The 26,264-nt window shown below is 49.0% G+C and overlaps 1 protein-coding gene across 1 annotated transcript; it reads left to right on the top strand.

Moving 5' to 3' along the window:
* The first annotated feature begins 1,965 nt into the window (after window positions 1-1,965).
* Window positions 1,966-25,558, top strand: LOC137335498 (protein SYS1 homolog). The gene is made up of 4 exons (XM_068000841.1): window positions 1,966-2,154; window positions 19,052-19,370; window positions 21,992-22,059; window positions 24,381-25,558. The coding sequence occupies exons 2-4, from the start codon at window positions 19,209-19,211 to the stop codon at window positions 24,619-24,621; spliced, it is 471 nt and encodes a 156-aa protein (XP_067856942.1). The 5' UTR covers window positions 1,966-2,154; window positions 19,052-19,208; the 3' UTR covers window positions 24,622-25,558.
* The last annotated feature ends 706 nt before the right edge of the window (window positions 25,559-26,264 follow it).

Raw genomic sequence — 26,264 nt, 5'->3', positions numbered from 1 at the left:
TACTTTACAACAGTGACTACACTTCAAAAGTACTTAATTAGCTGTAAAGCACTTTGGGACGTCCTGAGGTTGTGAAAGACACTGTATAAATGAAAGTACTTTCTTTCAAACCCCCCGGGAGTAGTTTACTCAATTGTTTTCAGTTCTAAATATTATAAAGGACGATATCTGTACACTTATTGGTGTTCCTCAGTCAATTCTTCTTGCTCCCTTTTATACATTAGAACTGCTGGTTTGGACATAAGAAATAGGAGCAGGAGTAGGCCATACGGCCTCTCGAGCCTGCTCCGCCATTCAATAAGATCATGGCTGTACTTCTACCTCAACTCCACTTTCCCACCCTATCCCCATATCCCTTGATTCCCTTAGTGTCCAAAAGTCAATCGATCTCAGTCTTGAATATACTCAACGACTGAGCATCTATGGCCCTCTGGGGTAGAGAATTCCAAAGATTCACAACCCTCTGAGTGAAGACATTTTTCCTCATCTCCATCTTAAATGGCCGACCCCTTATCTTGAGATTATGACCCCTAGTTCTAGACTCTCCAGCCAGGGAAACAGCCTCTCAGCATCTACCCTGTCAAGCCCTCTTAGAATTTTATGTGTTCAATGAGATCACCTCTCATTCTTTTAAACTCCAGAGAATTTAGGCCCATTCTACACAATCTCTTCTCAAAGGACATCCCTCTCATCCTAGGAATGGTGCAGACATCATTTAATATCTTAATCTCTCTCTTCCCTCGGTAAAAAACATGCCACGAGGAGGGCAACACCCAATCTATTGCCCCCATACAGCATGTTAAGGAGAAGGGAAGTTGACACATAATGACTGGAGGCAGCCTCACAGAAACGTTAGCAAACAAAATTTGACACCGAGTCACAAAAGGACATATTAGATCAAAAGCAAAATCCTGCCGATGCTGGAAATCTGAAATTAAAACAGAAAGTCGGGCAGCATCTGTGGAGAGAGAAACAGAGTTAATGTTTCAGGTCGATCACGTTTCAACCTTTTATATAAGGAGATATTAGGACAGGTGACCAAAAGCTTGGTCAAAGAGATAGATTTTAAGGAGGGAGAGAGAAGAGGCAGGGAGGGGTAGGGACGGAATTCTAGAGCTTAGGGCTTAGGTGTTGAAGGCACGGCCGCCAATGGTGGAGCAATGAAAATCACAGGTGTGCAAGAGGCAAGAATTGGAGGAGCGCAGAGATCTCGGAGGATTATATGGCTAGAGAAGGTCACAGAGACAGAGAGGGGCAAGGCCATGGAGGGATTTGAAAACAAGGGTGAGAATTTTAAAATCAAGTCATTTCGGACCAGGAGCCAACGTAGGTCAGCAAGCACAAGGGTGAATGGGACGTGGTCCAGGTAAGGATACGGACAGCAGAGTTTTGGATGAGCTCAATTTTGTGGAGGGTGCAAGGTGGGAGGCCGGGCAGGACAGCATTGGAATAATCAAATCTAAAGGTAACAAAAGACGGATGAGATTTTCAGCAGCACGTGAGCTGAGGCGGGGACGGAGACGGGCGAGGTTATGGAGGTGGAAGTAGGTGGTCTTGCTGATGGAGAGGATTTAAAATCATAAAACGGGACAAGAGAATGTTGGCTGCAAGAGGCCAGTGAATGGGTGGATATCTCCCTCCATAACATTTAGGATGTGGGGCCAATACACTGTCCCCTTAAATGTGTTACCATGGTAACTGTGTGATAGCCGCCATTTTGAACTTTAGGCTTCGGGGGAACCGTATTCCACGTAGCCATTTTATTAAAACTCGGTCTGTTACACTTTTAAAGGAGATGGAGGGTGAAGGAGCACTCCGCACACAAGCCGCGGGTGAAAACATCCCTTCCATTGCCCAAAATCAGAAGATATCTTGAGAGGCCGCCGTCTGTGTCGTGTGAACGCTGGCGCTGGAGGAGGAGGAGGAGGGGAGGACGTCACGCCGGATGTGACGTCGCGCAGGGGGCGGTGTTTCCGGCTGGCGTTGCCCTGACGGCGGCCCCGCCCTGAGGCCCCGGATTGCGCCGTGTCGCTGTTTATTTTGAAACGTCCTCAGCGGAGTGCCGGCGGCTGCGGCCTAGTCTCGGGCTCGGCCACTTGTGAGAGCCGACATCACAGAACACCAGGCGCCGCTGCCTCGGCGGGGCCTCCCCAGGTTGGTGCTTCTTCATGCGGGTTCTGAGCAGGTGACTTAAATGTTAAAGCGACAGGGTGCGGAATGGTAACTGTCGGCCGGCTGATTCAGGAGTGTCTCCCCCCCCCCACCCCGTCCCGTGTGATGTGTCTCCCCCCCCGCCCCGTGTAATGTGTCTCCCCCCCCCCCTCGCCCCGTGTAATGTGTCTCCCCCCCCCCCCCCGCCCCGTGTAATGTGTCTCCCCCCCCCCCCCCCGCCCCGTGTAATGTGTCTCCCCTCCCCCCCCACCCCGTCCCGTGTAATGAGTCTCCCCTCCCCCCCCACCCCGTCCCGTGTAATGTGTCTCCCCTCCCCCCCCACCCCGTCCCGTGTAATGTGTCTCCCCTCCCCCCCCACCCCGTCCCGTGTAATGTGTCTCCCCTCCCCCCCCACCCCGTCCCGTGTAATGTGTCTCCCCTCCCCCCCCACCCCGTCCCGTGTAATGTGTCTCCCCTCCCCCCCCACCCCGTCCCGTGTAATGTGTCTCCCCTCCCCCCCCACCCCGTCCCGTGTAATGTGTCTCCCCTCCCCCCCCACCCCGTCCCGTGTAATGTGTCTCCCCCCACCCCGTCCCGTGTAATGTGTCTCCCCCCACCCCGTCCCGTGTAATGTGTCTCCCCCCCCCGTCCCGTGTAATGTGTCTCCCCCCCCCCCCCCGTGTAATGTGTCTCCCCCCCCCCCCCGTCCCGTGTAATGTGTCTCCCCCCCCCCCCCCCCGTCCCGTGTAATGTGTCTCCCCCCCCCCCCCCCGTCCCGTGTAATGTGTCTCCCCCCCCCCCCCCCGTCCCGTGTAATGTGTCTCCCCCCCCCCGTCCCGTCCCGTGTAATGTGTCTCCCCCCCCCCCCCCCGTCCCGTGTAATGTGTCTCCCCCCCCCCCCCCGTCCCGTGTAATGTGTCTCCCCCCCCCCCCCCCCCCCGTCCCGTGTAATGTGTCTCCCCCCCCCCCCCCGTCCCGTGTGATGTGTCTCCCCCCCCCCGTCCCGTGTGATGTGTCTCCCCCCCCCCCCCCCCCGTCCCGTGTGATGTGTCTCCCCCCCCCCCCCCCCGTCCCGTGTGATGTGTCTCCCCCCCCCCCCCCGTCCCGTGTGATGTGTCTCCCCCCCCCCCCCCCCCGTCCCGTGTGATGTGTCTCCCCCCCCCCCCCCCCCGTCCCGTGTGATGTGTCTCCCCCCCCCCCCCCCCCGTCCCGTGTGATGTGTCTCCCCCCCCCCCCCCCCCCGTCCCGTGTGATGTGTCTCCCCCCCCCGTCCCGTGTGATGTGTCTCCCCCCCCCCCCCCCCCCCCGTCCCGTGTGATGTGTCTCCCCCCCCCCCCCCCCCCGTCCCGTGTGATGTGTCTCCCCCCCCCCCCCCCCCGTCCCGTGTGATGTGTCTCCCCCCCCCCCCCCCCCCCCGTCCCGTGTGATGTGTCTCCCCCCCCCCGTCCCGTGTGATGTGTCTCCCCCCCCGTCCCGTGTGATGTGTCTCCCCCCCCGTCCCGTGTGATGTGTCTCCCCCCCCGTCCCGTGTGATGTGTCTCCCCCCCCGTCCCGTGTGATGTGTCTCCCCCCCCGTCCCGTGTGATGTGTCTCCCCCCCCGTCCCGTGTGATGTGTCTCCCCCCCCGTCCCGTGTGATGTGTCTCCCCCCCCGTCCCGTGTGATGTGTCTCCCCCCCCCCGTCCCGTGTGATGTGTCTCCCCCCCCCCGTCCCGTGTGATGTGTCTCCCCCCCCGTCCCGTGTGATGTGTCTCCCCCCCCGTCCCGTGTGATGTGTCTCCCCCCCCGTCCCGTGTGATGTGTCTCCCCCCCCCGTCCCGTGTGATGTGTCTCCCCCCCCGTCCCGTGTGATGTGTCTCCCCCCCGTCCCGTGTGATGTGTCTCCCCCCGTCCCGTGTGATGTGTCTCCCCCCGTCCCGTGTGATGTGTCTCCCCCCCGTCCCGTGTGATGTGTCCCCCCCCCGTCCCGTGTGATGTGTCCCCCCCCCGTCCCGTGTGATGTGTCTCCCCCCCCGTCCCGTGTGATGTGTCTCCCCCCCCGTCCCGTGTGATGTGTCTCCCCCCCCGTCCCGTGTGATGTGTCTCCCCCCCCGTCCCGTGTGATGTGTCTCCCCCCCCGTCCCGTGTGATGTGTCTCCCCCCCCGTCCCGTGTGATGTGTCTCCCCCCCCGTCCCGTGTGATGTGTCTCCCCCCCCGTCCCGTGTGATGTGTCTCCCCCCCCGTCCCGTGTGATGTGTCTCCCCCCCCGTCCCGTGTGATGTGTCTCCCCCCCCGTCCCGTGTGATGTGTCTCCCCCCCCGTCCCGTGTGATGTGTCTCCCCCCCCGTCCCGTGTGATGTGTCTCCCCCCCCGTCCCGTGTGATGTGTCTCCCCCCCCGTCCCGTGTGATGTGTCTCCCCCCCCGTCCCGTGTGATGTGTCTCCCCCCCCGTCCCGTGTGATGTGTCTCCCCCCCCGTCCCGTGTGATGTGTCTCCCCCCCCGTCCCGTGTGATGTGTCTCCCCCCCCGTCCCGTGTGATGTGTCTCCCCCCCCGTCCCGTGTGATGTGTCTCCCCCCCCGTCCCGTGTGATGTGTCTCCCCCCCCGTCCCGTGTGATGTGTCTCCCCCCCCGTCCCGTGTGATGTGTCTCCCCCCCCGTCCCGTGTGATGTGTCTCCCCCCCCGTCCCGTGTGATGTGTCTCCCCCCCCGTCCCGTGTGATGTGTCTCCCCCCCCGTCCCGTGTGATGTGTCTCCCCCCCCGTCCCGTGTGATGTGTCTCCCCCCCCGTCCCGTGTGATGTGTCTCCCCCCCCGTCCCGTGTGATGTGTCTCCCCCCCCGTCCCGTGTGATGTGTCTCCCCCCCCGTCCCGTGTGATGTGTCTCCCCCCCCCGTCCCGTGTGATGTGTCTCCCCCCCCCGTCCCGTGTGATGTGTCTCCCCCCCCCGTCCCGTGTGATGTGTCTCCCCCCCCGTCCCGTGTGATGTGTCTCCCCCCCCGTCCCGTGTGATGTGTCTCCCCCCCCGTCCCGTGTGATGTGTCTCCCCCCCCGTCCCGTGTGATGTGTCTCCCCCCCCCGTCCCGTGTGATGTGTCTCCCCCCCCCGTCCCGTGTGATGTGTCTCCCCCCCCCGTCCCGTGTGATGTGTCTCCCCCCCCGTCCCGTGTGATGTGTCTCCCCCCCCGTCCCGTGTGATGTGTCTCCCCCCCCGTCCCGTGTGATGTGTCTCCCCCCCCGTCCCGTGTGATGTGTCTCCCCCCCCGTCCCGTGTGATGTGTCTCCCCCCCCGTCCCGTGTGATGTGTCTCCCCCCCCGTCCCGTGTGATGTGTCTCCCCCCCCGTCCCGTGTGATGTGTCTCCCCCCCCGTCCCGTGTGATGTGTCTCCCCCCCCGTCCCGTGTGATGTGTCTCCCCCCCCCGTCCCGTGTGATGTGTCTCCCCCCCCGTCCCGTGTGATGTGTCTCCCCCCCCGTCCCGTGTGATGTGTCTCCCCCCCCGTCCCGTGTGATGTGTCTCCCCCCCCGTCCCGTGTGATGTGTCTCCCCCCCCGTCCCGTGTGATGTGTCTCCCCCCCCGTCCCGTGTGATGTGTCTCCCCCCCCGTCCCGTGTGATGTGTCTCCCCCCCCGTCCCGTGTGATGTGTCTCCCCCCCCGTCCCGTGTGATGTGTCTCCCCCCCCGTCCCGTGTGATGTGTCTCCCCCCCCGTCCCGTGTGATGTGTCTCCCCCCCCGTCCCGTGTGATGTGTCTCCCCCCCCGTCCCGTGTGATGTGTCTCCCCCCCCGTCCCGTGTGATGTGTCTCCCCCCCCGTCCCGTGTGATGTGTCTCCCCCCCCGTCCCGTGTGATGTGTCTCCCCCCCCGTCCCGTGTGATGTGTCTCCCCCCCCGTCCCGTGTGATGTGTCTCCCCCCCCGTCCCGTGTGATGTGTCTCCCCCCCCGTCCCGTGTGATGTGTCTCCCCCCCCGTCCCGTGTGATGTGTCTCCCCCCCCGTCCCGTGTGATGTGTCTCCCCCCCCGTCCCGTGTGATGTGTCTCCCCCCACCCCGTCCCGTGTGATGTGTCTCCCCCCACCCCGTCCCGTGTGATGTGTCTCCCCCCACCCCGTCCCGTGTGATGTGTCTCCCCCCACCCCGTCCCGTGTGATGTGTCTCCCCCCACCCCGTCCCGTGTGATGTGTCTCCCCCCACCCCGTCCCGTGTGATGTGTCTCCCCCCACCCCGTCCCGTGTGATGTGTCTCCCCCCACCCCGTCCCGTGTGATGTGTCTCCCCCCACCCCGTCCCGTGTGATGTGTCTCCCCCCACCCCGTCCCGTGTGATGTGTCTCCCCCCACCCCGTCCCGTGTGATGTGTCTCCCCCCACCCCGTCCCGTGTGATGTGTCTCCCCCCACCCCGTCCCGTGTGATGTGTCTCCCCCCACCCCGTCCCGTGTGATGTGTCTCCCCCCACCCCGTCCCGTGTGATGTGTCTCCCCCCACCCCGTCCCGTGTGATGTGTCTCCCCCCACCCCGTCCCGTGTGATGTGTCTCCCCCCACCCCGTCCCGTGTGATGTGTCTCCCCCCACCCCGTCCCGTGTGATGTGTCTCCCCCCACCCCGTCCCGTGTGATGTGTCTCCCCCCACCCCGTCCCGTGTGATGTGTCTCCCCCCACCCCGTCCCGTGTGATGTGTCTCCCCCCACCCCGTCCCGTGTGATGTGTCTCCCCCCACCCCGTCCCGTGTGATGTGTCTCCCCCCACCCCGTCCCGTGTGATGTGTCTCCCCCCACCCCGTCCCGTGTGATGTGTCTCCCCCCACCCCGTCCCGTGTGATGTGTCTCCCCCCACCCCGTCCCGTGTGATGTGTCTCCCCCCACCCCGTCCCGTGTGATGTGTCTCCCCCCACCCCGTCCCGTGTGATGTGTCTCCCCCCACCCCGTCCCGTGTGATGTGTCTCCCCCCACCCCGTCCCGTGTGATGTGTCTCCCCCCACCCCGTCCCGTGTGATGTGTCTCCCCCCACCCCGTCCCGTGTGATGTGTCTCCCACCACCCCGTCCCGTGTGATGTGTCTCCCACCACCCCGTCCCGTGTGATGTGTCTCCCACCACCCCGTCCCGTGTGATGTGTCTCCCACCACCCCGTCCCGTGTGATGTGTCTCCCACCACCCCGTCCCGTGTGATGTGTCTCCCACCACCCCGTCCCGTGTGATGTGTCTCCCACCACCCCGTCCCGTGTGATGTGTCTCCCACCACCCCGTCCCGTGTGATGTGTCTCCCACCACCCCGTCCCGTGTGATGTGTCTCCCACCACCCCGTCCCGTGTGATGTGTCTCCCACCACCCCGTCCCGTGTGATGTGTCTCCCACCACCCCGTCCCGTGTGATGTGTCCCCCCACCACCCCGTCCCGTGTGATGTGTCCACCCCCCCTCTTTTTTTAATGTTGATTTTTGATAGTTCAATATCTGGGCTGTAAGATTCCACTTGCTGTAGTTTGGTTCAGATATAGATGAGCCTTGGCTCCATGATAGCCTGCTCATCTGAGTCAGAAGGTCTGTGAGTTCACGGCCTACTCCAGAGACGTGAGCACATAATCTAGGCTGACACTTCCTGAGGGAGAGCTGCACTGTCGGAGGTGCCGTCTTTTGGATGGGATGTTGAACCGAGGCCCTGCCTACCGTCAGCTGGATGTAAAAGATCCCATGCACTATTTCAAAGAAGAAGTCATGATGTGAAGATGCCGGTGATGTACTGGGGTTGACAAATGTAAGGAATCCTACAACACCAGGTTATAGTCCAACAGTTTTATTTGAAAATCACAAGCTTTCGGAGGCTTTCTCCTTCGTCAGGTGAAGTGTGGGATTCCTTGAAGGTTATCACGTTTATAGTCAGAGAACAATATCTGGTGATTACAGATGATCTTTCCAACTGCCCGTTGTCAAGGCAATCAAAGTGTTCAGACAGAGATGTTACATACAGGACCACCGAATATACAAACGGCCAGAACAAACGACGGACGGACGAGAGAGAATGATCCGTTGTATTAAAAACAGATAACTTGTTTTCGCTGGTGGGGTACGTGTAGCGTGACATGAACCCAAGATCCCGGTTGAGGCCGTCCTCATGGGTGCGGAACTTGGCTATCAATTTCTGCTCGACGATTTTACGTTGTTGTGTGTCTCGAAGGCCGCCTTGGAGAACGCTTACCCGAAGGTCGGTGGCTGAATGTCCTCGACTGCTGAAGTGTTCCCCGACTGGGAGGGAATCCTCCTGTCTGGCAATTGTTGTGCGGTGTCCGTTCATCCGTTGTCGTAGTGTCTGCATGGTCTCGCCAATGTACCATCCTCCGGAGCATCCTTTCCTGCAACGTATGAGGTAGACAACGTTGGCTGAGTCACAGGAGTATGAACCATGCACCTGGTGGGTGGTGTCCTCTCGTGTGATGGTGGTATCTGTCGATGATCTGCCATGTCTTGCAGCGGTTGCCGTGGCAGGGTTGTGTGGTGTCGTGGACGCTGTTCTCCTGAAAGCTGGGTAATTTGCTGCGAACGATGGTCTGTTTGAGGTTGGGTGGCTGTTTGAAGGCGAGTAGTGGAGGTGTGGGGATGGCCTTAGCGAGGTGTTCGTCGTCATTGATGACATGTTGAAGGCTGTGGAGAACATGGCGTAGTTTCTCCGCTCCAGGGAAGTACTGGACGACGAAGGGTACTCTGTTGGTTGCATCCCGTGTTCGTCTTCCGAGGAGGTCGATGCGATTTTTCGCTGTGGCCCATCAGAACTGTCGATCGACGAGTCGAGCGTCATATCCCGTTCTTACTAGGGCGTCTTTCAGCATCTGTAGGTGTCCATCACGTTCCTCCTCGTGTGAGCAGATCCTGTGTATTCGCAGGGCCTGTCCATAGGGGATGGCCTCTTTGACGTGGTTAGTGTGGAAGCTGGAAAAGTGGAGCATCGTGCGGTTGTCCGTGGGCTTGCGGTAGAGTGAGGTGCTGAGGTGCCCGCCTTTGATGGAGATTCGTGTGTCCAAGAAAGAAACCGATTCTGAGGAGTAGTCCATGGTGAGCTTGATGGTGGGATGGAACTTGTTGATGTTATCGTGTAGTCTATTCAGTGATTCTTCGCCGTGGGTCCATAGGAAGAAAATGTCGTCGATGTATCTGGTGTATAGCTTTGGTTGGAGGTCCTGTGCAGTGAAGAAGTCCTGCTTGAACTTGTGCATAAAAATGTTGGCGTATTGGGGTGAGAATTTGGTCCCCATAGCTGTTCCGTGTGTTTGGTTAAAGAACTGGTTATCAAAGGTGAAGACATTGTGATCCAGGATGAAGCGGATGAGTTGTAGGATGGCGTCTGGAGATTGGCTGTTGGTGTTGAGTACTGAGGCTGTTGCTGCGATGCCATTGCAGGGAAATCAGAGCGATCCAGTTAGTCCCATTCCCCGTTCTTTCTCTGTAGCCCTACCGATTTTTTTCCTTTCAAGTATTTTTCTAATTCCCTTTTGAAAGCCGCAACTGAATCTGCTTCCACCACCCTTACAGGCAGTGTATTCTAGATCATAACTACTTGCTGTGTAAAAAAGTTTTTCCTCATGTTGCCTTTGGTTCTTTTGCCAATCACCTTAAATCTGTGTCCTCTGGTTCACGACCCTTCCACCAATGGGAACAGTTTCTCTTTATTTACTTTATCTAAATCATTTATGATTTTGAACATTTCTATCAAATCTCCTCTCAACCTTCTGCTCTAAGGAAAACAACCCCAGCTTCTCCAGTCTGTCCACGTAACTGGAACCATTCTAGTAAATCTTTTCTGCACCCTCTAAGGCCTTTGTATCCTTCCTAAAGTGCAGTGCCCAGAACTAAACTCAGTACTCTAGTTGTGGCTGAACCAGTGTTTTATAAAGGTTCTTCATAACTTCCTAGCTTTTGTACTCTATGCCTCTATTTATAAAGCCCAGAATCCCATATGGTTTTTTTAACCACTTTCTCAACCTGCCCTGCCACCTTCAACAATTTGTGCTCATACACCCCCAGATCTCTGTTCCTGTAGCCCTTTGAGTTGTGCCCTCTAGTTTATATTGCCTTGCCTCGTTCTTCCTACCGAAATGTATCACTTCACATTTTTCTGCATTAAATTTCATCTGCCATGTGTCTACCCATGCCACCAGCCTGCCTATATCCTCTTGAAGTCTTTCGAATGACTTTTGATTTGTATTTCTGTGCATTTATAATTGACCAGATTTTGTTGTTCTGTGTCCGTGGGTTATAATACAGCTGCTGAACTCAAACTTGAGGAGCTTGACTAGCTACTATTAACCATGTGGCACTGATCATTTGTGGGTTAGAGTGTAAAGCTGCACATGATCATGAGGTGACGAACCAGTTCACTACAGAATTATACAATGCAAGTGGTGAGGTCCTCCAATTGGGCAATTGTGTTTTGCAAACTATAGGTTGGTTTAAAAACAATTGGTATAATTTTAGACTTAATAGATAACACCACTTTATCTTTACAGTTTTCTGTTGCCTGTTACGTGGTATTGCCCTGTTGATTTGATTGAAGTGATGTGATTTAAATTGGTTTCCTGGTGTTTAAAACTACTGAGAAGAATATTAAACTGATTACACAAAAACAGTTTTAAACACATCTTTTGTCCTTGTTTCGTCTCCCTCTCTGTGCCTTGTCTGTTATTCTGGTAGCACTCAACTTTCTCAACCAGAAACATGTATTTGATTACCACTCCAGGACTTGAGCTCGTGATCGAGGCTCCAGTGCTATAGTGAGGGAGTATTGGATAACTTGTTAAACAGAGGTTCCATCTGCTTGTTTAGGTGGACATTAAAGATCCAGTAGCTCCATTGGAAAAAGTTAGTGCTATCTCGAGGGCTGGCAATTTGCTCGGAACTGCCCCCACTTTGTAACACTAACTTCATCAGAAGTGTGGCAGAAGCCCTGTTTAAACATGATGGAACCGGGGCAGCTCCAAGGAAATTGTGTGCTGCCCAATATTCCTCCATCGACGAGCACCATGAATAGACCAACCAGTCATCAATCTCATGGCTGTCCTTGAGCTATTGATAGCAAGGCTGATGGGATGTAGGTCGCTGTACTCCCAAAACAATTAATTTTTCAGTGCCTGATCACGATCAAAGTGCTTTATGTAATGCAAACATTTTAAAGGATTTTGAAGTTGGTAACTTGCCAATGTATTTAGACAGAAGTAAGTGTGCTATCGCTGACTTACTGAAGCAGTATCAGTGCTAGGCAGTAACCTCCTATTTTGGTGATCCTGATTGGCCATTAGTATTTCGTTTTTTCAAGATTTGCTGTCATCTTTGTCCAGCATCCTTTAAATGTAACTTTATTTTCCACACAACACTGCTTTGACTGCCTAGATTTTCCTTTTGACCTGGCAGATTGGTTGTGGTTCCAAATTCTGTTGGTCATATTGGAAGTGTCATTCTTTGGGCCAGATTTCAATGCCATTTAGAGACGTGCTCAAAGGCCAGATGTCCGATGACACATTATTTGCTAGGTTGCCAAGATTTTCTTTGGTGTGCTATTGATACCCAGGGATTTTGTTGACTTCACAATATCTTGAGTTTGGGATGGGCATTTTTTCTAAATACTGAGTCATCTTGGCAACTTGAATAATAGAAAAGGAGGAAATATCTTTGGGTTTGTGGGGGTGCCACTTTACAAATGATCTACAACTTAGTTTACAGGTGACCCAATGTGCCCTTCAGTGTTCCCATTTAAAAAAAAAAGTGGAGCAGACAGTTTGCAATGTCATGTCATTGCCTATGATGGAGTAACATTCTGTTCTGCAGACCAATTTGATCATTAACATTTTATGTTGTAGTGTAAATAAATATTCAAGATCTCATTGCCATACCATTTTTTTTAAAAAGGAAAACCTGTCATTGACCTGGAATCTGAAATTTACAAGCAATTAAAAGGAATCCAGAAGTCTTCTATCGGCATATAAACAGGTAGCAAGAGGAGGGGTGGGGCCGATCAGGGACCAAAAAGGAGATCTACTCATAGAGGCAGAGGGCATGGCTGAAGTACTAAATGAGTATTTTGCATCTGTCTTTGAGAGTCTCAGTTAAGGAAGATGTATTTGAGATACAGGATGGGCTAATTGATGAGGAGGTACTAGAAAGGCTAGCTGTACTTAAAGTCGATAAGTCACCTGGTCTGGATGGGATGCATCCTAGGATGCTGAGGGAATTAAGGTTGGAAATTGCGGAGGCACTGGCCATAATCTTCCAAACGTCCTTAGATACGGGGGTGGCGTCAGAGGAGAATTGCGAATGTTACCCCTTGTTCAAAAAGGGTGTAAGGATAAACCCAGCAATTACAGGCCAGTCAGTTAACCTCAATGGTGGGGAAACTTTTAGAAACGATAATCCGGGACAGAATTAGCGTTCACTTGGACATGTGTGGATTGATTAAGGAAAGCCAGCTCGGATTTGTTAAACTAACCTGATAGAGTTTTTTATCAGGTAACAGAGAGGGTCGATGAGGGCAATGCGATTGATGTGTATATGGACTTTCAAAAGGCTTTTGATAAAGTGCCGTATAATAAGCTTGTCATCAAATTGAAGCCCATGGAATAAAGGGGGCAGTAGCAGCATGGATACAAAATTGGCTAAGTAACAGGAAACAGAGTAGTGGTGACTGGATGAAAGTGTATAGTGGTGTTCCCTAGGGGTCAGTACTAGGACTACTGCTTTTCTTGATATATTAATAACTTGGGTGTACAGGGCACTGTTTTCAAATTTGCAGATGACGCAAAACTTGGAAGCATAGTGAACGGTGAGGAGGATAGTGGTATACTTCGAGGACGTAGACAAGCTGGTGGAATGGGTGGACGTGTGGCAGATGAAATTTAATGCAAAAAAATGCGAAGTGATATATTTTGGTAGGAAGAGCGAGGAGAGGCGATATAAACTAGAGGGCACAATTCTAAAGGGGTACAGGAACAGAGAGATCTGGGGTATATGTGCACAAATTGTTGAAAGTGGCAGAGCAGGTTGAGAAAGCGGTTTAAAAAAGCATACTGGATCCTGGGCTTTATAAATAGAGGCATAGAGTACAAAAGCAGGGACGTCATGATGAACCCTTATTAAAACACTGGTTCGGCCACAACTGGAGTATCGTCTAGTTCTGGGCACCGCACTTTAGGAAAGATGTGAAAGTCTTTTGAGAGGGTGCAGAAAAGGTTTACTAGAATGATTCCAGGGATGGGGGACTTCAGTTACGTGGATAGACTGGAGAAGCAGGGGTTGTTCTCCTTGGAATAGAGAAGGTTGAGAGGAGATTTGATAGAGGTATTCAAAATCATGAAGGGTCTACACAGAGTAGAGAGAGAGAAACTGTTCCCATTGGTGGAAGGGTCAAGAACCAGAGGACATAAATTTAAGGAGCAAAGGAACCAAAGGTGACATGAGGAAAAACGTTTTTAGAGTGAGTGGTTAGGATCTGGAATGCACTGCTGGGGGGCATGGTGGAGGCAGATTCAATCATGGCTTTCAAAAGGGAGCTGGATAAGTACTTGAAAGGAAAAAATGTACTCGGCTATGGGGACAGAGCGGGGGAGTGGGACTAGCTGGATTGCTCTTGCATAGAGCCGGTTTAAACTCGAATGGCCTCCTTCTGTGCTGTAATCTTTCTATGATTCTATAACTGACCTTTAGTTAACCTCTGCCCCAATCAGTTACAATTATCTTTACTCTCATAGGAAGTTGTTGAGCATTGGCTTTAAAGGGACAGCACAACATTACTCCAGGTTCCAGACTACCCAAGAGCCATATCTGCTAGTTTGGATTAAATTGTCTTAATGCATGTGAATGGAGCTTTTTTTTAAACTGCAGCCTTCTCCTTTGTGACTTGAATAAGTTGTGCTTCGTACAGTTTTCATTTAGGTTAAAATGTTTGTTTGTTGTGAGGAGCATTTAGGCAAGATCATAGTTTTTGTTATAGTACTGTGTTGTGAATCATACAGGTGTGTCTACGTGTATTTGTTTGTAGGTTTCCTGCATAATTGAACCCAAATTCGCCACATATCATTAACTTTATCCGTTCCGCTGTTGGTCTGTCTGAAGAGATGTTGCTTTTACAGCATGGTGACAGCCCTGCTCGACATGGAAGACACAAGGCCTCTAGATAACACTTATCAACATTTACGGATTCCGGGGTCAAGTGATTTGCCATGGTGCAACATCCATATGTTTCTACACTTACTGCTTGACCCCTCTGTCCTTGCAAACTACCTCACTTTCCTCACCAAAGTCTTTGAACGTGTCGCCACCTCCCAAATCCATGCCCATCTTTCCCACAAATCCATGTTTGAACCCCTCCAATCAGGTTTCCGTCCCGCCACAGTACTGAAACGGCCCTTATCAAAGTCATAAATAACATCCTATGTGACTATGATCGTGGTAAACTATCCCTCTTCATCCTTCTCGACCAGTCTGCAGCCTTTGACACAGTTGATCACATCATCCTCTTCCAACACCTCTCCTCCGTTGTCCAACTGGGTGGAACTGCCCTCGCCTAGATTGGCTCCTGGTCCGACTACACTTTTTAAAAAAAAAAAAAATTCTCATCCTTGTTTTCAAATCCCTCCATGGCCTCGCCCTTCCATAGCTCTATAACCGCCTCCAGCCCTACAAGGGGATGGAGGCAGTTACAAAGCCCCAGCAAAGGGATATGGACAGATTAAGTGAGCGGGCAAGAAGGTGGCAGATGGAGTATAATGTGGGGAAATGTGAGGTTATTCACTTTGGTAGGAAGAATAGAAAAGCAGTATTTTTTAAATGGTGAGAAACTATTAAATGCTGATGTTCAGAGACTTGGGTTTCCTTGTACAAGAAACACAAAAAGTTAGTATGCATGTACAGCAATTAGGAAAGTCAATGGCATGTTGGCCTTTATTGCAGGGGGGCTGGAGTACAAGAGTAAGGAAGTCTTACTACAGTTGTACAGGGCTTTAGTGAGACTTCACCTGGAGTACTATAAACAATTTTGGTCTCCTTATCTAAGGAAGCATATACTTGCCTTAGAGGTGGTACAACGAAGGTTCACTAGATTAGTTCCTGGGATGAGAGGGTTGTCCTATGAGGAGAGGTTGAGTAGAATGGGCCTATACTCTCGAGTTTAGAAGAATGAGAGATGATCTCATTGAAACATAAAAGATTCCAAAAGGGCTTGACAGGATAGATGCTGAGATTGTTTCCCCTGGCTGGAGAGTCTAGAATTAGGGGGCATAGTCGCAGAGTAAGGGGTCGGCCATTCAAGAATGAGATGAGGAGGAATTTCTTCACGCAGAGGGTTGTGAATCTTTGGAATCCTCTACCCCAGAGGGCTGTGAATGCTGAGTCATTGAATATATTCAAAGTTGAGATGGATAGATTTTTGGACTCTAGTGGAATCAAGGGATATGGGGATCGGGCAGGAAAGTGGAGTGGAGGCCGAAGATCAGCCATGATGTGATTGAATGGCGGAGCAAGCTCGGTGGGCCATATAGCCTACTCCTGCTCTTATCTCATGTTCTTACAACCCTCCGAAATTTCTGCTCTCCTCCAATTCTGCTTCTTGTGCATCCCCGATTTTAATCGTTCCACCATTGGCAGCCGTGCATTCAGCTGTCTAGCTCCCTAAACCTCTCTGCCTCTCTATCTTTCTCTCCTTTTAAGAAGCTGCTTAAAACCTACCTGTTTGACTAAGTTTTTGGTCACCTGTCCTAATAGCTCCTTATGTGGCTTGGTGTCAAATTTTGTTTGCTAATGCACCTGTGAAGTGCCTTGGGATGTTTTACTGTGGTAAAAGTGCTATATAAATACAAGTTGTGTGGATCACAGTTTTGCATTAAAAGTCCCAAAGGTAGATGAATGCTTGTATCTGATAAACCTCTTGCCTTACTAATGGCTTATATATAGTTAGTATTTCCTAGATTCTTTTCAGTTTTGAAATGCATTCCTGCTGCTTTCCCAAATTGCATCTATTGCCTGTACCTTAGATGTTCAGTTTACTGATGGCCTATCTAAGCCAAACCAGAAATGGATGCATGACTCCATTAAAAATTGAATTATTCACCTTACACTGATGCTATGCTTGTGTCTGGCACTTGATACAAGATTGTTTGAGGGAGAAAGCATTGAGATCGATCGAATCGTCCTCCAGTTTGGAGACAGTTTCAGGTTTCATTGGGTCTGCACCAATAAACATGCGCTGCAAATGTTTATTAATTTTCATGTTGCAGTTGAATTTCCAACCAGTCAATCTATTAATCGAGCAAGTGCAAAAGAAAATTATTGTAGAATCAATAAATACTAATGTGTTCACCTGAGCATAGAAACCACCTAGAAGCAAAGCTTGAGCAGTTTTAACTGCTGTCTGAACCCAGAGTGTGCATTACTGTGTTGAGATTGCCCCGGGATGTCTTTTTTTTGCATGGATTGTATGTGAAGGAGAGCTTGTTTACACTAAAGACATCAACAGGGTATCTTATTGAGACGTTCAAGATCTTTAAGTGTATCGACAAGTTGAACGCTGAGAAACTGTTTACAATGGCCCCAGGAATAACAGAGGGGCATCGGATAAAGCTTGACAGAGGGAAGATTTATTTCACACAGGCTGGTTCATGCTCGGAATAAAAGAAAAACTTGCATTTATATAGCGCCTTTCACGATCCTGGGAAGTGCCAAAGTGCTTTACAGCCAATGAAGTATTTTTGAAGTGTAGTCACTGTTGTAATGTAGGAAATGTGGCAGCCAATTTGCGCACAGCAAGATCCCACAAACAGCAATGTGATAATGACCATCTGTTTTAGTGGTTTGAGGGATAAATAATGGCCAGGACAATGGGGAGAATTCCCCAATTCTTCAAAATAGTGCCATAGGATCTTTTACGTCCACCTGAGAGGGCAGATGGAGCCTCGGTTTAAAGTTTCATCTGAAAGACGGAACCTCTGACAGTGCAGTATTCCCTAAGTACTGCACTGGAGTGTCAGTCTAGATTTGTCCTGAGAATGGATTGCCCAGGGAGATAATCAAGGCTGATAACATCTGTAATTTTAAGAGGGACATGTATTTGGCAAAGAAAATCGATTTGAATGATGTAGATATTGAACTCTAGAGCTGGCCAGATGGACTGAAATGATCTTTTTTGGGTCTGTATATTCCTACCACTTAGTCAATTCCAGTTCTAGTGTGCTACACTGGTGCGCGTGATGATATTTGCACTGCACAGTTGAAGACTGAGTGAGTAGGTTTAGCGAGAACTTCCCGGCAGCCCGCAGGTTCCAGTGGCCAATATCAAGGGGCTCAGACATTGTCTACAGTGAAATGTTGATGTCCATGCTTTGTATTTGACATCGAAACACCAAAGAACTGGCTGAATCTTTTATTGCATCCTTTTTAAGGCTTGGCATGCAATCGGGTAATGTGTATATATACTACATATTTGTACTGCCTTGATCTGCGAGAAAGTCAGGACAGGTGGAAGAGGATGTGTGGATACCGGGGGTAATTAAATTAAAAACGCAGAGGGATAGTGGGGAAAAGGAGCTTTATAACAGTTGCTTCTAGAGAGGTGGACACATCTGTCATTCAAAATTAGGCCAGTTCTTTCCTCCTTCAGCTATTCACCAAACCCTAGTTATTTGAGGATTCTTCAATGGCTTGGAGCTACCATCTAAAGTTCTAGTGTAATCAGGGTGCAGGGTTGGAAGTTTGTTTGTTGTAAAATTCGCATCACCCCCACCCCCCAAATTCCTTTCTCCAATTTCCCTGAAAGATGGAGGTGAATGCCATTACTTGTAATCTGTGGGGTGCATTTAATTTCTCTGGTGGTTCCACGTTATGCTGGTATGAGAATGTGTGTAGTTTGTAATGGAGCCCTGTAGATAGCGAATTCTGGTATGCACCTGGCATTGTAAGCTGGGTATGACCCCTGTCCCATGCTACTGTGGAGCTGAACATTAAACATTTTGTTCCAATTCCTGATTTCTGGATGAAAAATTCACTCCAGTATTTTCCTCTGCTTCATAGCCCCCGTCAATTCATATTTCCACCTTTTCAAAAAGTATTTAATAGATTTTCCCTCAGTAATGTACAGCTGCATATCTCTCTGCTCCTGGTTTACTTTGTTAAATAATTTGCTTTACGTAGTCTCAATCCATAAACACTGACCTTTGATGTAAAGACACTTCTTTGAAGTGATTTAGCTGCAAATTGTAGCCAGCATTTAAAATAAGAGTAAATAAGAAAAATATTTGACCTCATCTGGATTACTGTGTTCAGTTATGGACACTGCACCTCAGGAAGGATATATTGGCATTGGAGGGAGTACAGTGCAGATTCACCAGAATTATACCAGGGCTTAAAGCATTAAATTCAGAGGACAGGTTACATAAACTTGGCTTGTATTCCATTGAGTTTAGAAGGTTGAGGGATGATCTGATTGAGGTATTTAAAATGATAAAGGGACTCGATAGGGTGGATACACAGAAACTATTTCTTCTGGTGGGAGAATCAAGAACAAGGAGACACAATTTTAAAATTAGAGCTAGGCTATTTAGGAGAGAAATCTGAAACTCTTTCTCCCCCCCCCCCCCCCCCCCGCCCCCCAAAAAAAGGCTGTGGATGCTGAAATTTTCAAGACTGAGATATAGATTTTTGTTAGGTAATGGTATCAAGGGATATGGAGTTGAGGTACAGATCGGCCATGATCTAATTGAATGGCGGAGCAGGCTCGAGACACTGAATGGCCTCATCCTGTTCCTGTGTTGCTTCAGATTGATGCAAGTTTATGCTCTTTATACAGAAATTCTTTGCTAATTTTTTTTCTCCAATTTTTCTCTCCAGAAAGCTATGTCTATCATACTGGGACATGAATGATGTGGCAATGTCATCTGAAAGCATTTTTTTTTTACTTTCTTAGGTGTTCTAAGCGCATCCTCTGTTCCAGACTCTGGGGCCCTGCTGCTTCGGATCTTTCTCTCAGCACTTTACCTCCGCCAGCGTCATGCTTCCGACAACTAAAGACTGAGAGCAGTTGCTCCTCGCTGCTGGTTGCCATTGTGAAGGGAGCCGCGGGAATGGCCGGGCATTTCCGCAGCTACGTGTGGGACCCCATTCTCATCGTATCTCAGATTGTCTTGATGCAGTGCATCTACTACAGTTTCCTGGGCATTTGGTTGGCTGTGGTGGACAGCCTGGTGCAGAACAGCCGCTCGCTCGATCAAGTGTTTAGTTATGAGGTAAAAAAATGAAAGTTTTGATGAAGTCCACTCCTTTTCCTCGCAGCAGCCTCTTCAAAAAAGAAATCCTTCCTCCATGCAGTTTGAAACACGGTGGATCTATCCTATTTTCTGGGGAGGGAGCAAAATAAAACCCCCTGTGGATAAGATGTTCATTGTATATGAAGCTATTCACTGTTCAGATGTTTTTGGCTGTAATCATGTGTGCACAGAGGCTTGACACAAGCCCTATGTAACTTGTGCCAAATTCATTTTTCCAGTAACTTGGAAATGTTAGTGATTTTGTGGGCAGGCGAGGGGGGTCTCTGTATGCATTCTGGGATTGTCCCGGGTGGCAGCATGGGTTCCAGATATTGGGAAACAAATATGGAATTTCACACTAGTTATAGAATGGTTACAGCACAAAAGAAGGCCTTTTGGCCCATCAAGCATGTTCCGACTCTTTGTAAGAGCCGTCCAGTTAGTCCTATTCCTCTACTCTTTCCCCGTAGCCCTGCAAATTTTTTCCTTTCAAGTATTTATCTAATTCCTTTTTGAAAGTCACAATTGAATGTTTCCACTGCCTTCTAAGCAGCACATTCCAGATCATAACTAATCGCTGCGTAAATGTTAGACACACTGTGTCAGATTGCTTCCTGATACGTGTTCTGTTGGGTTCATCAAAATGGTCAGTTGGAACCTCCTGTAAATAGTAAAACTGCACAAGTTCAGCACTAATGGAATAATGGGTGTTTTGTTTCCCTTTCTGATAGGGGAGGGATGGTGGAGATTGTAATGGAAAGTGTTGCTGTGGCAAAAATGGCCCATAGAGGTAGGGATGTCCTCTGTCTGGTTTTGGACCCGATACAGTGTTTCCTTTAGTGGACTGTCTGGTTATTTCCAAAACGTAAGCAGACTCTAACATTTATAGTTTAAAATAGAAGTCCACTTTCCCCGATTTCTATTTCTCATGATGTGGAGAAATTACTAACATGTGCTATAAGGCTTTCAATGAATCTTCATTACCAGTAAAGCAAACACCGGAACTTGAGGTGTTATCCCTCCCCTGCCACCTTTCTTGCACTTTGCCACGGGTGACAACTGTACCATGGGGAATAGATATCATAATGGAATATGCAAGACCGTAAGTGAGTACCGAGCAGCCATTCATTCTGGGATGTGGCGGGGGGGGGGGTTGCAATATAATCCATAAAGTCACATTACAGAGATCAGCTAGTCTACAACATTTGAGAACCTCCATTATACTTCAAACGATCAAAAGTTTTTTAAAGAAAGGTAGTTATTTCATGGGCTTTTTCCCCCCTAAACTGCAAACTTACTAGAACGTTCCAATTTACGTATTTCTCCTACCAAACAGCAATTTCACCTTGGCCTGTACTAACCTACAGCAATTAAACTTGTGGCTTTAGAGAGACAAACCCGCTTAAACCTGGCTCCACCTAAGCAGCAGTATAACACATCACACGCGTGTGGAGTATAAGATTCCTGCCATTATAATACAACCACTAGCAAAGCCACTAGTGTTCAAAAAAATATTTACAACTTTTTACAGGCTTTCACCAAAATCAAAAACGGAATGTGCTGGAAACACACAGGCCGGTCGGTCAGTGTCTGTAAAGAGAAAAGCTTCAATATCCCCATTATGCTTTACTGAAATCCCAGTGACAGTGTTGTAACATATGGGAACAATGTCACTGAAGGATTCAAAGTGAATTGTTCATTTGAATTTCCATTTAAAAATCTACATTTAAGTGGAGTATCTGTAGACTTGGTGATATCTGTCTTCCCTTGTTCCTGCATTTTCTAATTCAAAACTGCTGAGCAAGAGCAGCAAAGGAACTAATCTCCCCCTGCACTGGAAGCCCTGCTTACCAGATTTTATTTTTATCACCATTTTGTCATTCAGCCTTTGCCCTGTAATTAGTTTTTCCCAGCCCAGATTAGTCTGCACCATTACGTTCAGTGATGCAGTGTATATACCAGGAGTGCAGTGTGTTATGGGCACTGGAGCCAGGGAGGGGGTAGAATGTGTGTCAGTCTGCTGGGGAAGAAGTACAGTGTGTATTCACATTGCAGTGTAAGTTAATTACTTCAACCTGCCCTGCACTATCAGAGTCCCCTTCCCTATTGCTCTCTCCCTCCACCCCACTGCCCCCCCCACCAAACCCTCGGCTCTATACTTGCTTAAAAACTGTTTAATCTTCAACTACTTCCAGTTATGGCGAAGGGTCATCGACCTGAAACGTTAACTCTGTTTCTTTCTTCACAGATACTGCCTAATTTGCTAAGTATTTCCAGCATTTTCTGTTTATATTTAAGTTAGTTACTTGCCAGTCCAGATGTAGTAATGTTTCTTTTCAGACAAATCACAGACTTCACCCACCACCCAACACCCCCCCACCCCCCCCCCCCAAATCTTTCTAAATTCAAATAATCTTTTGCAACACAGCTGATGTGTTCTGTGGTAAACCTTGTAACCAGCATCAAAATCGGATTGTAGGACTGAATTGCAATATACTGCCTACTTGTGTTGTGTTGTTAAGCATCTAGATAGAGGCTTGGATGTGATGTCCTTGTTTTCATTCTCTGTTTATACTAACACTGATTTGTTTGTGCTTTAGGTGCTGGGATTTTCCACAGCTCAGGGGAGGTTGTCGATGATGGCATTTGTCCTCAATTCACTCACCTGGTAAGTACATACACAGATTAGAAGTGTGGAGAGAGAATAACAGACCGCATAACAATGTATATGGAATGTTGCAGTGAAAGTTTTGGAAGTAACCTGTTAAAGTAATCTAGAAAGTATTGATTGAAGGACATTATTTGAAAGTCTAAATTTTATCTGCCTCTCCAACTGATCCTTCTCTTCCCCCACCCCTTTCATATTTCATTACTGGTTCCTCTGGTGGATGGTGACAGGCATTAACACTCAACTCTCTTTCCCATCAGTTTTCTCTCCTCCTGTTCCAAGTGCTGAGTCATCAGTGGTACAATTCCCCAGACATAGACAGCCCTCCAATACCTTAGCCAAGTGGCCATTCTTCACGTGAGCAGTTTGGTGAATGTCAGCAGGTTATTCAACCACGAAGGGCAACACAGCCAAGCCTGAACCTGTCCTTGCCTGACATCCGTACACCTGCAGATGCCGGCAGTTGCACATTTTAACGGGTGTGCACCTGGTGAAACTAACCCAGTGACTGCCCGTTGGTAGCCACACATGCTTAATTCTGGTAAATTGAACTGGAGCATGATGCTTTCTTAGTTATGTTGTAGCTGAGAAGATACTGATTCTCACGGCTGTTGTGCTGTACCTGGGCATGTACTTTGTTAAGGCAAACGTGCTTAGCAACAGAAAAATACAAATTAGCATTTTTGGTTGTTTGCCTAAAAGAGTGCAGTGTAGGTGTCCATGTACTGCAGTGTTTGCATGATAGTCCCACTCCGGAGACTTGAACATATAATCTAGGCTGGCACTTCAATGCAGCACGAAGTGAATGCTGCAATGTCAGGGGTGCCATCTTTTGGATGAAATGTTTAACCGAGGTCCTGTCTGCCCTCAGGTGGACGTAAAAGATCCCACAGCACTATTTCGAAGAGGAGCAGAGGAGGTCTCCCTGGTGTCCCGGCCAATATTGATCCCTCAACAAACACCCCTAAAACAAATTATCTGGTCATTTATCTCATTGCTGTTTGTGGGACCTTGCTGTGCGCAAATTACAACAGTGACTACACTTCAAAAGTACTTCATTGGCTGTGAAGTGCTTTGGAACGGCCTGAAGTCGTGAAAGGAGCTATATAAATGCAAGTCTTCTATTTACCTCTGTACATATGCCTTCTAGTGACCAGATGATGTAGAGTGCAGGTGACCATGTACTGCAGTGTTTGCATGATATTTACAGACTGTACATGTCCCTCCTTGTAAAGAGAACCACATCTGGCTGGTTAATTGCTAGCAAATCCAGCCAAAAACAGAACAAGTATTTTTGCCAAACTAGCTAATTTCTGCTTTACTCCTGTGCTCTTGTACTGTTCACCTTGTAAAATATAGAAATAGGTGCAATTAAAAGGTCAGGAAGGTACTATGATATGAAAGCAATGCCATGATGGAGGGGTGGCTTTCTAGGTTGTAACACCCTGAGACTCTTAAGAGCTAAACAAAGGGGACAGATCGGTATTTGGAGTGGTCAAAAACTGACCTTTCACCTCTGACCCCTGGGTTTGAAACCAGCCCAGAGTGATGGAAAGAAAGTTTGTTTTTTTCCCTTTTCTGACTGTAGGAATCCTGTACGAAGTGAGTTTGGCCAGTGTCAACCTGGTTTCTAGTGAGTGTAAACGACCCACAACACACAGACCATAATTTGACACTAAGTTGGCAGTCTGTCAGAGCGCCCATAAGGATGACTGGCAAATGATACACTGGTGGAATAGAGAGAGATTATTCGCAGCTGGGAGTACTTGTTGGAGACGGTGGGTGCCTGCGATGGAAAGTGCTCCATTCCTTAGACTTGAAGAGCATAAAAGCCTAGCAAAGGAACAAGAGGAAAGACTTGCATTTATATAGCACCTTTCATGACCTCAATGTCCCAAAACACTTTACAGCCAATGAAATACTTTTGAAGTGTAGTCACTATTGTAGGAAATGCGGCAGCCAATTTGCACACAAACAGCAATGTGATAATGACCAGATAATCTGTTTTAGTGATGTTGGTTGAGGGATAAATATCGGCTAGGATACTGGGGAGCACTCCCCTGCTTTGAATAGTGCCCTGGGATCACTTGCGTCCACCCTAGAGGGAAGGTAGACAGGGCCTCGGTTTAATGTCACATTTGAAACGACTGTACTTCCGACAGTACAGCACTCCCTCAGTACTGCACTGGAGTGTCCGTCTCGTATTTTTTTGGTGCTCAAGTATCTGGAGTGGGAAAATTCTAAAGAATATTAGTCGGGGAGTGGAGCAGTCTGTTGTGTGTTAATGGCACATCTAACTACCTTTTCCTTTTTACTTCCAGTGCGCTTGGATTGTGGTATTTTATCCGAAGAGGGAAGCAGTGTTTGGATTTTACTGTGACCGTCCATATCTTCCACTTTGTAGGCTGCTGGATCTACAACTTGCACTTTCCCACAGCGCTGAGCTGGTGGCTGGTGAACATTGTGTGCATTGCACTGATGGCCGTGATAGGGGAGTATCTATGCATGCGGACAGAGCTGAGGGCCATCCCCGTGAACACTGGGCCCAAATCCAACCTGTGAACCATGGTGCAGACCCACATGCCTCTTGAGCGCTCGCACCTCTGATTTGTCTGATCGTGAATGAAACTGCCCTGATGACCAGTGTTAAAACAGATTGTAATGTTAACTCTTTTATTTCATTGTTGGCACGAGCTTTACTTTTGTGCACAGGATACAAAGACGTTTAATTTTTATTTTGGTCACCATATATAACAACCTGTTGCGTAAAGTGAAAATGGTTTGTGTACTGCATATTTTTTTTTAAAAAAGCCTTTCTAAGCATGTGTTCGAAATCTGGATCAGCTTTGGTGGGCAGTGCGTCAGGGGTTGGTGAGAGTTCACACCCAAGGGGTCCGTGTTTGTCGTTTTATACATAAGGCCGGACGTGGATTGAGAGATTTGTCTCCAGTCGGACTTGCTGGGAATATTGCAGATATCTGCTTTTAAATCTCATCGGCGACCTGTGGTGAGACCCACCCCCTCTCTCCTGAGTCATCTCACCTTTTCTTGTAACTGTTCCCAAATTTTCCACTTTTTTTTTCTAAAAAGTTTTAAATTTTAAATTTGGACAGAGAAGCTGTATGCACACTGAGCATCTATAAACTGGAAATCTCTGTCTTAAAACAATCCACTCAACACTTCGAACGATGAGGGATCTGGGCGAGTCATAAAACGAGACACCTGGGACCTGTTGTAACACTGGGTGTATCTGGCATTGCAGTTTCCTCCGATTGAGCGCCCTTGTTTTGATATTGAGATACATCTCCTGATTGGTGTAAAATAGTTTAGTAATGAACTGGTAAAAGCACTTTGAAACTAAAGGCTGGTCCTGGACTTGAGGGCTGACTTGTGGGCACAGTCCATGATCCTGGTGCCATGTTTTATTGGCATGGTATACAGCTTAATCTCTATTTTGTTTAAGAGTCACTGAGGAATAAATCTATTGCAGTACCTAAAATTTAAATGTTTTTAGTTCTTGATTCAAAACCAATTCAAATCGTTTCCATCGCAAGATCCTGAGCCCTGACACTTATTTTCTCTACACCCAAGTTTTCACCTCCCCTCAAGGTGATGACTCTTGATGGGGTTCAGTTTGACAATCAGGGTGTGCACAGCCTTGCTCCAGTATCTGAGCCACATTCATGAGCCTAGCCGGTGAGTGTTGAAGGGCTGTTCCGGGGATGTGCAGCCTGATCGCTGACGCAGTTAGTGAATAAATTGCTGACTAGTCCAACAGAATCATAGTTCCCTAAATTGGGGAATTACTCACATTTTAAAACACTTCCTGTTTGTTGCTGGACTTAGTTTTCATTTAATACACCCTTGCCTCTGAACCTGTGGAGGTCAGCATCCAACAGTGTTGTGACTTTTTTAAAAATCCAATTTAGAGTATTATCTTTGGGCTATAGCAGAGACTGCTAAATAATCTTTTAAACTTACTGTTTAAAACTAGGAGGAGCTCAGTTATGTCACGCCTCCTTCCTTCTTTCGGGACACCCTATACAATGAATTGCACTTTGGAGGGTAATCATTTAATATAAGGTAAAATTAACATTCAAGGAAATGTTTAGGGCTTTTTTAAAACTAGATGAGGGAATAGGATTATGGAGTAGCACTACTTGCACATGGTCATGGTGAAGAAGTGAATACGGTAAAGCAGAAAA

Source organism: Heptranchias perlo, chromosome 19 (assembly GCF_035084215.1).
Source record: "Heptranchias perlo isolate sHepPer1 chromosome 19, sHepPer1.hap1, whole genome shotgun sequence".
In the NCBI taxonomy this organism is placed as follows: Eukaryota; Metazoa; Chordata; class Chondrichthyes; order Hexanchiformes; family Hexanchidae; genus Heptranchias; species Heptranchias perlo.
This window is presented reverse-complemented; position numbering and strand designations above follow the sequence as displayed.